Genomic DNA, 10,000 nt, shown 5'->3' on the forward strand with positions numbered 1-10,000 from the left:
ATCTCCTCCCCTTTGAAGGCACTCCTCTCTAGCAGCCGAGGCAGACTCGTGCTCGCCACTCGTGACGAGGAAGCAGCCATTCTTTCCGCTGCCGGGGTCGAGGTACTTGCCCTCGCCCTTGCAAACCTCGACCGAGTCCGCAAACGACCAGCGCACCTCGACGACCGGCGTGATCATCGGCGGACACGTAGTCTCGAGCTCGTGCCGCAGATCCCGAGCAGACAGCTGGCAAAAGGAGCGGCCGTTGCATCTACGGGCATGATGAAGTACATGAGGAAGGCAGAATATTTAAAAAGTGTATTATATATATATACATATCTGAGTTCCGTAGTATATACAATGCAGTAAACATAGATCTCTAACAAATTGAAGCCATATTGTAACACTAGTAGAACAAAATTGGGCAAATATTTGAGAGCCCACTATAACGTGTTAAGAATATCCCCTTTAACACATTCCAAAGCCGAACAGTACATTGCTTCGGAATGGGAATTCCGTGTACACACATGGAATAGAAATGCATATTAATGGACCGAGCATCAGTTCAGGTGCTTCCTTTGCCTGATAACGCACCATGTGATACGAAATAACGAATGGCAAGAAACTTTCTATAAATATCATTAAATAGGTTTTACGAACGATAAATGTGAAAATGACGAGTTAATGCACCAAGGAGTGTACAATGATGACTCAACTAATACTTCTCAGAATCTAATCGGAATGGATCACACAGATTACCCTGAAAAAGTTCTGAGGCAAACAGCTAATCTTTACAACTGGAAGAATTATGAATATCAGCGCGTCCAAAAAGCCCCCCAGGTGGTATCTGATTTCCCAGTTACAACATCAACCGGAAAAGGGGACAAAATAAGCTGGATTGCAATTAAAGTGCTAGAGATGTGACAACCATACGAGACGAAGGCAGTCACACGCTGAAAAGTCTGCATGCAAAGCCATAGTTTGCATGTAAGCCACAGCACGAACCCCACCTGCGCTCGAAGAGGTGATGTGAATGGAGAGAAGAGCAGCCCCGGTAGGCAGAGGGAAGCGCCTGGCGCCCTTCGAGGGCAGACGAGAGGGGACGACCGACCATGGCGTACTCCACGACGATGCGCTTGCCCGGGGGAGCCGTCAGGGCGTAGCTGTCGTCGGGGTCGTACACTCTGGATAGCTCCATGAATGTCTCGTTCTTTTCGCCTTTGGGAATTGGGAAAGCAATGCTTAGATCTCAGATTCGGTCTCTCTCTCTCTCTCTCTCTCTCTCTCTCTCTCTCTCTCTCTCTCTCTCTCTCTCTCTCTCTCTCTCTCTCTCTCTCTCTCTCTCTCTCTCTCTCTCTCTCTCTCTCTCTCATTCTCTCTCTCTCTTTCACACACACACATGTATATATATATATATATATATATATATATATATATATATATATATATATATATATATATATTTTTATATATATATATATATATATATATATATATATATTATATATATATATATATATATATTATATATATATATATATATATATATATATATATATATATATATATAATATATATATATATATATATATTATTCTCTCTTTCTGAAAATAATCAATTAAATCTATGATATTCAAGAGATCCACATTAGTAGACTACACACATTAGCTATAACTTTTCTTCATAATCTTATATAATTACTGTGGGACGTTTTCCCCACATCCTTTTGAGTTAAAAAAAAAAGAAAAAAATATATATACATATATACATACATGTGTATGTGTGTATATATATATATATATATATATATATATATATATATATATATATATATATTTATTTATTTATTTATTTATTTATTTATTTATTTATTTATTTATTTATTTATTTATTTATTTATTTATTCATTTATTCATTTATTTATTTATTCTTTAAGCAAAGGTTTGGTAATAACCTATCCTTCTTTCATATACAGAAGCTGTAAATAAGAAGATAAAAAGCTTTTAGAACTTTGGCAATCATTCCTTTATGATATATCTTTGGCGCGAAGAGCCGCATCTTGTCTCACCTTTGTTCTCACACACATAACCGTAAAGCGAAGCTGAGCAGGAACACATTTGTTCCTCTGGCGTGGTGGTGAAACAGGTGCCTCCGTTCTGACAAGTGTCCTGAGTGCACGCTTCGTTATAACTGACATTGGTGTGGCGTACGTCTGGCACATACGGTGGCAGTTCACATATTCCGGGGCGACGCTGGAAGTTGCAATTGCTCTGTTGACACACCTTAACGCTGCCATTAACGAGCGTGGCGGGATGAAGCAGATGAGCTGGAACCATAGGCTTCAGTTGTCGCGGAATACTGGAATATCCGATCATCCAAGGGTTCTTGTCCTCCGCTGCCAGCGCTCCACTCCAAGCCTCCTTCAACCATACACTGAGGCGCTCATGGTAATGCAAGAGGTCGCCTCCGTATGAGAGACACAACTCCCTTGCCTCTCGGAAAGTCAGTCTCGACGTCGTCAGCCCGTAGCATGTCCTGTCCTCTGTGTGACTACTCATTTGGAGACCCTCCAGATCTGGACACTCGATGTCTCCTGACATTTCTCCCGCTCGCAGGAACAGGTGGTATGTTGCATTCGCGTTGGAGCAAAGGTTCTCCCACGAGGCTGGCGGGTGCGTGTACGAAGCCAGTAAGTCCTTCGGCAAACTACAAGCCGTCTTCCCCTGACATCTGCGAGAAATGAATGCCAACTAAGAAACTCGCTCGGACTAACTACATTTACTATATGCCGTGCCACATAACTTCTTTGCGTATTGAATTTTGATCATTAGTTACATAATGCTGAATATATAAACGAAATTAAATTACAATAATTGATGGATCGTTCACAAAATATTTAGTTGTATCATAGTCATACTGTTGAACCTTTTACGAAAATAAATCCACAATACTTTAGATATTGAATAGATCGTTCACTCAAGTTCACTTATGAAACATCAAATCCGGACATATCAGCTACACTGGTATGTTGCAATTAGATATTTGACGAACAAAAGTTAGATGAATAACCAATAAAAATTAACATGCCAGTCAGTCTAAAAGTATTCTTTCTGCACTGCAATTGGATGTTGGTTTATGTATTTAACTGATGTGGATATAATTTGTACGTGATAATCATCTACCAAAGGCTTTACGGAAGACGATGAACAGCTTTGGCCACTTGAATATCTCACTTGCCTTCCGTCAGCAATTATGCCATGGTTGTTGCAAGGGTTTACTTTTGTCCCTATATGTAAGCTTTTACCAATGAGACTTTAAATATCATCTATTTGTATATGTATATATATATATATATATATATATATATATATATATATATATATATATATATATATATATATATGTATGTTTGTGTGTGTGGTATGTATATATATATATATTGTATATATAAATGCGTTACTGCATTCTACCATCTTCTCACATATATAACCTATATATTTGGGATATATTTTATTCCGTATATTGCCCGTGGGATATGTTCGTGAAATATATATTTATCCATATAAACATATATATATAATATATACATCTATATGGGCGAACATCTCTTTTAACGGTCTAGCTATCTATCAACCTATCTGTCTATCTATCGGGTATCTATCCCGTAGGGATGTATATATATTGTATATATTATATATGCGTTATATTATATATATCTCATATATATATATATATATATTATATATATATATATATATATATATATATTATACATATATATATATATTATGATATATATTTATATTTTTTTATATATATCTATATATATATCTATATATATATATATATATATATATATATATATATATATATATATATATATATATATATATATATACATATATATGTATATATATATATATATATATATATATATATATATATATATATATATATGTATATATAATATAACATATATATATATATTATATCTATCTATTATCTATATATTTTATATATATATATATATATATATATATATATATATATATATATAATATATACATACATTTATATGTATATATATATATATATATATATATATATATAATATATATATATATATATATATATATATATATATACATACATTTATATGTATGTATATATACATATATAAATATATATAATATATATATATATATATATATACACATATATATATATATATATATATATATATATATATATATATATATATATATGTATGTATGTATATATTCCCGAGCCATATGCATTCATAATTGTTTATGCCTCAGCATTACATAAGAAGTCTGTCGAGACGAGCTTCTCGAGAACTGACACTCACGCATATCTAACGAGGGCTCGAGCTGACCTCACGCCGCAGTACTCGGGGTCGTCGAAGTGGCTGGAGGTCGCGAGCTCAGCGAAGGTGATATCCAGACCTGAGGTGCTAACCAGGTCCTCCCCTTCTAGCTCAGGGGCTTAAGGTGAAGGGCACATGATTATACTTAGGGTGTGAAAATGGTCTGTAATATTGATGTCAAGTTTTATGCATTTGAACACACAGTCAGCTAGATCATTTCTTACCTTGGCCCTCAAACGATGAGGTAAGAAAAGTAAAAGCTCTGGCAGGGTTTATGTCAGGCAGGAGAGAGTTGAGTCCAACAATCCTCTGAACGGAGCCTTCTGTTACCACCCACGGACTCGTGTGGAATGAAACTGAGGAAAATGACATGCTTATATGCATCTTGTTTTTCACTGTTGCACAAATTATCTACCCAAATAAAACATTCGAGAAGCCCTATGAATCTCGGTTTGTCCTACCTGTCGTTGTGCGGCGTAAAATGTAAGCCTCGACTTCCACCACCCTGCTGTCCTTGGAGTTCACAAAAAGGAAGCTGAAGACGTCGCCAACCACGTCCTCCACAACCACGTAACTCTCCCCCTCATAGAAGTTGCTGCCCACCAGTATCTGAGAGAAAATCGGAAAAGATTTGCAAGGTGTGGCCAATTGCTGTTGGTCTGCACGTGCATGTTGCGTGCTTATGTGCAAACTTTGTCATCCTATACCAATCATCTAACTTTAATGCATATGACGAGATGTTAAAATGAGTGACGTGAGACAATACCCACCTGGAAGGAATCGCCCAGAGGCTCCCATGACACTACCACAGACGCATCCACTCCCGCCACCACGCTCAGCTGCCCTGTGGTGACATCGTAAAGCCTCTTACTTAAGGGAGAGGGAAGGGGGGTTTATAGAAATTTATAGCTAGGTATGCGGTAGGAAGGTATGTAAAAGGATAGACCTCTTGAAAGATAGTCAGACAGATAGATATGTACCGGAAGTTGAATAGATAAAAAAAATAGATAAACTGAAAATAGATGGATGAATGAGTAGATGGGAAACTGAGTAGGTAGACAGACATATGAATAATGAGATACATAGTGGAACAGACTAACAGATAAACAGAAAATGTGAGAGCATAACAAAGAGGTAATGACAAAGATTAAGAGATTTAAGGGCGTATAATAATGTCATCGAATTTAACATTTAACATTTTTCTACGAGGAAAACACTACTGAAGAGCAAACTTACATGGGTGATAGACTGAAATGCTGGATCTTGGCAAGGGAGCGCCGTCGCTGGATGGAGTTAATGTAAATGTGTGTGTGACCCCGGAACTCAACGTCTGCCAGAAGTAGCGAGTCTCCGAGCCTGTCAGGTTAACACAGGTGGTGTAGCACAGCGTGTATGTGTCTGCTCCTGGTTGTTCGTCCCAAGAAACTTCGACTCCAGTCGTGTTTTCATCCAAACCAAGTTTCAAAGTAGACGATATCGTAGAAGTATCTATGAGAGGAAAATTGCACATGCCTCTACTGTCGCCCATACCCGGCTGCGAGGAAGGGCAGGTTTGCTCTGTGCCACCAACGACGACGAAGGAGAAACCATGTGCTTCGTCAGTCGCACTGCTTGACTCTACCCAGATAGATGAGGACTCGGCCAAGTCGCAAAAGATGGACGGATCGGAGTGCGCGGCTAAATCTCCTCCTTGACTGTTGCACTCGAACTTGGCATCTGTCAGCAATGATTTAAACGTAAGTTGTCTTTATTACTTGCTTCACCATAAGGGATTCCTAAGTGAAAATCGATCCACGGAAATATGTGGAAAGATATTTTTTTCCAAGTCAATAGTTTTTGATTTGGTAATCAGTTCTGTTGTCATTACCGAACAAAATTGTAAAGGTTCTGCTTTAAAAAATACCTTGAGCGTTGGTGTAGAGCTGATCTGTGAGAGCATAACAGCCACGCGGGGCGCCCCTGTCAGTCCCCTTCACGCATCCGGGTACACGCATGCTAGACCACCGCACCAGAAGCTGGGGAACATTCAAGGAGAAATTTCCTGGGTTAACTGCGGGCACATTTACAAGTAGACATCGACGATAAATTAAAATACACTTTTACCAAGTGAGCAACTCTCTCTCTTTCTCTCTCTCTCTCTCTCTCTCTCTCTCTCTCTCTCTCTCTCTCTCTCTCTCTCTCTCTATCTATCTATCTATCTCTCTCTCTCTCTCTTTCTCTCTCTTGCAAACACACACACACACATACACACAAGACAAAGCGGAAATGGAAGTGTGGAGATGACGAGAGACAGGAACGAGAAGCAGAGGCCGAGGGAAGGCGTTTGGCGGAAAGGCAACGGGAGGAACGAAACCGCCAGGTCATTGATCATTGGCGATCATACTTGCGGGCGGAGATGTCGCGGGCAAGATGAGGGGAGCTGGAGGCGCAGGTCCCTCTCAGGCACGTTGCAGCTGCTCCTGCCGTTGCACCTGTCAAGGAGCAAGTCACGTGAAATATTTTTTGCTAGAGGAATGTTGATGGAGTCGCAATTTACGAGTTTCATTTCTTGTGTTTATTTGTTACCGTGTTTGCATTTAGGTTTAAATGAAAGGTGTTTGTGTTATCCCAACTCATATGTGGTTGGAGGTAAATGTTAGACAGCGCTACGTGTTTCTGAATGGGGCAACATTACCTTTCCTTGCAAATCGTAATTTGCAAACGCAGCATTTCATAATAGTGCACTAATCTGTGATGGCTTAGTAAACCTCCATTTTGATAAAGTCTCTCATGATCTATAGAAAAAATGATGCTGTACAAATTGTTTTTTATGCGTGTGTCGTGGATAAGTAATATGAAGAGATTAAGGACATGTAGACTGATCGTTGCATATGTCAGCTGTGATTATAATGCTTTAGCTTCTCACCGTAGTTGGAACAGAGTAAGAGCAGACGGAGTGTAGCAGTGAGTGACGTTTCCCTGCACGCCGTACCAAACGTATTCTATGCTCAGCGTGTTTCCTTCCGGAGCCACAATTTCGCTCGCCTTGCTCTCGTGGTAGTCTTCCCCGTCGGTCCCTGTGTTGGACATGATATTTCCGAATGTAAATGTTGTAATGATTGGAATGTACGCTCTTCGGGATAAATGAAGAGGGGAGAGTTTGCGAAATATTGTAACAGTTTCTCACCGATAGATTCACAGTCGAGGCCATAATAGCCCTGGAGGCAGTGGCACATGTGTCCCGTGGCGTTTTCCGAGGCAGCGAGACCCAAGCCCGCGAACGTCGTGTAGCAGACTCCCCCGTTCAAGCAAGGATTCGGATCCTCGCACGGTGGTGCCTCCGATGGGATTCCTGTCGCCGTGGTATGGTTAGCCTGCGGGGAGAGTGCGCACAGACTGGGCATTCTGGATGGACAGGAATTATTGGAGGTGGCTCTGAAAGTATAGCATGGGAAGGCGCCATAGACAGACATGACAGAGGGGGTCAGCATGTACTCTGGTGCGAGAGGCTTGATAGGACGAGCTTCTGACGAAGTGCCCAGACTCCACATGACTTCCGTCATATCTTCGGCGCTAAGCCAGTCATTCACCTCTGGCGTAAAAAACGCCAGGTCTCCACCGAGGGCCAGGCATCCTCTTCGGGCCTCGAAAAAACTTTGCTTCTCATCACGATACACGTAGCACGTATCATTAACTAGTTCTCCCATATCGCATGACAGTTCGTCGAAAGGAACTTCCTGCCATGTCACCTGGATGTCAGGAAATATACTTGGGTCAGGAACACAATCAGTCATGAAATCGTAGGCAGACCAGAGGTTCATATACGTTGTTAAAGTTTCTAGATTCCCGATTGCTTTCTTGCCGTCGATACTGTGAATGGAATAATGGGAACGCAGTCAGATGTTTGCATCTGCACACAGTAATCGAAACTGATTAGACTAGAGAATAAAACACATTTTAGAATCCTGTTTGAGTTAGCAACCCACCTGTATTTCATTATGGAAAAGGAGGAACTCATCCTACAGCTGAAATTACTTGAGGTCTGAAGATCCGGCCAAACGATGTCAGCGTGAACGACGGATAACACTTTGTCGTCGCTGACAGTCAAGCCGTTCTTGATGTCAGTTTGGTTACCATCTTTCACCACAAGTGCCATGGACAAGGTTTGATTTTAATATATATATATATATATATATATATATATATATATATATATATATATATATATACTTGCAATAATGTTGACAGTTTATGTATACATAATTCATCAGTACTTTAGTGATATAGGACCCACCTCTACAAGAATAAGGAAATTCTTCCTCGTTTGCATCGAGGTCAGGCAGGATGCTGAAGGTTCCAGGGACACACTGAGTGTCGGGCTCGCACATGTGGCCATCGGGGCACTCCCAAGGAAGGCTGAGGTAAGGATCTAAGAGGAGGACGAAGTGCCATTGCTCATCATGATATCCAAGGCTTTTTTATATTGATCAATGACCTAGCTATCTATGACAGGGATTGTGCACCTAGACACTAAGCAACATAGTTCCATTGTCACAACAGCCTACGAGAGCCTTATCTAGCGTCTACACATTACTTTCAGCAGGAGGCGGGACGATCACGACAAGATTGAGAGGAATGAAAGAGTTGTCCTCGCTGCCTGCAGCCATTCCACCGAGGCTGTGGAAGAGTGTGATGTTGGCGGGGGAGCCGTGGAATTCTAGCTCCACGCTGGTCTCACAGGTCACATTCACGTCGGCGACCTAGGGGCAGTTAGGCCTTAAGTGCATCCGCCTTGTATTCTGCTTATATATAGTGTTTGTGCATACATGCGTTTGGTTGTGAATTCCTGTATGTCGTTGAAATCTCACCTGGCTAATGAATGGGGTTTCGCGTTCATCCCAAGATACCAATAATTTCGATGAAGTTAGAGGGATTACCGCCAGCTGCCCTGAAGAGAGAACAAATTACTCCTCTGAATTACTAGATCAAAATAGTGCGTATAGATGAGCTGAAAATTCGAGGATGGCTCATACTATCAGACAGATTAATGCCGACATAGAATGGCATAGAATGGGCGACTCACACGGGTAATATACGGTGACATAGGCTGAGAAATCTTGGGTATTGGCGTGCATCACATAAAAGGTGTAGACGCCGCCCGATGGAAGCGACTCGTCCACTCGGTGCTCATGCCCCGCGACCTGCCAGCAATGCAGCCAAGGCCCCGATGTGCACACCTGGGGGACGATAAATGCCACTTGATGTTCACTTTTTTAGGTGGTCAGTCACAGCAACAAATTAATCATTCACACTAGAATTATATGGCGAAGACTGTGTTCATTAGCCTGCTTCGAATATATATCCAATATAGAAAGCAGTCATTGCAATATTCACACATAATGGAAGAGAGATAGCGATGGAAGACAGCCGAGTTTCACCTCATAATCTGTGGTTTCTGCAGGCTGCCAGCTGATGATAAAGCTAATTTTGTTCTGAGTGTAGTCCATCAAGAGTTTCACTTCAATACCACTGATATCTGCCAGAAGTTGCCAAGGATTTGAAAAACTGTACATGCAAAAAAACACACACATGTATATAGACAACTCGTACTCTATCTATCACTCTCTACTTATCTATCTATACACACATACATAG

The 10,000-nt window shown here is 40.5% G+C and overlaps 1 protein-coding gene across 1 annotated transcript in view; it reads right to left on the reverse strand.

The window, feature by feature from the left end:
* Positions 1-10,000, reverse strand: part of LOC122258486 (uncharacterized) — a 30,784-nt gene that overhangs the window by 7,135 nt on the left and 13,649 nt on the right. Inside the window, exons 6-23 of the mRNA XM_086537477.1 lie at positions 9,784-9,881; positions 9,429-9,582; positions 9,214-9,293; positions 8,940-9,105; positions 8,640-8,774; positions 8,332-8,482; positions 7,533-8,215; positions 7,272-7,422; positions 6,750-6,837; positions 6,270-6,381; positions 5,603-6,082; positions 5,137-5,210; positions 4,828-4,975; positions 4,591-4,722; positions 4,349-4,484; positions 2,048-2,709; positions 990-1,197; positions 1-250 (exon numbers count right to left, since the gene is read on the reverse strand). The exon at positions 1-250 is cut by the window's left edge and continues 395 nt beyond it. Of these exons, the coding sequence (XP_086393603.1) occupies positions 1-250; positions 990-1,197; positions 2,048-2,709; positions 4,349-4,484; positions 4,591-4,722; positions 4,828-4,975; positions 5,137-5,210; positions 5,603-6,082; positions 6,270-6,381; positions 6,750-6,837; positions 7,272-7,422; positions 7,533-8,215; positions 8,332-8,482; positions 8,640-8,774; positions 8,940-9,105; positions 9,214-9,293; positions 9,429-9,582; positions 9,784-9,881 (3,908 nt within the window). The remainder of the gene's footprint in view (positions 251-989; positions 1,198-2,047; positions 2,710-4,348; positions 4,485-4,590; positions 4,723-4,827; positions 4,976-5,136; positions 5,211-5,602; positions 6,083-6,269; positions 6,382-6,749; positions 6,838-7,271; positions 7,423-7,532; positions 8,216-8,331; positions 8,483-8,639; positions 8,775-8,939; positions 9,106-9,213; positions 9,294-9,428; positions 9,583-9,783; positions 9,882-10,000) is intronic.

Source organism: Penaeus japonicus, unplaced genomic scaffold, assembly GCF_977035675.1.
Source record: "Penaeus japonicus unplaced genomic scaffold, GWHDUDI00000001_assembly GWHDUDI00000006, whole genome shotgun sequence".
NCBI lineage: Eukaryota > Metazoa > Arthropoda > Malacostraca > Decapoda > Penaeidae > Penaeus > Penaeus japonicus.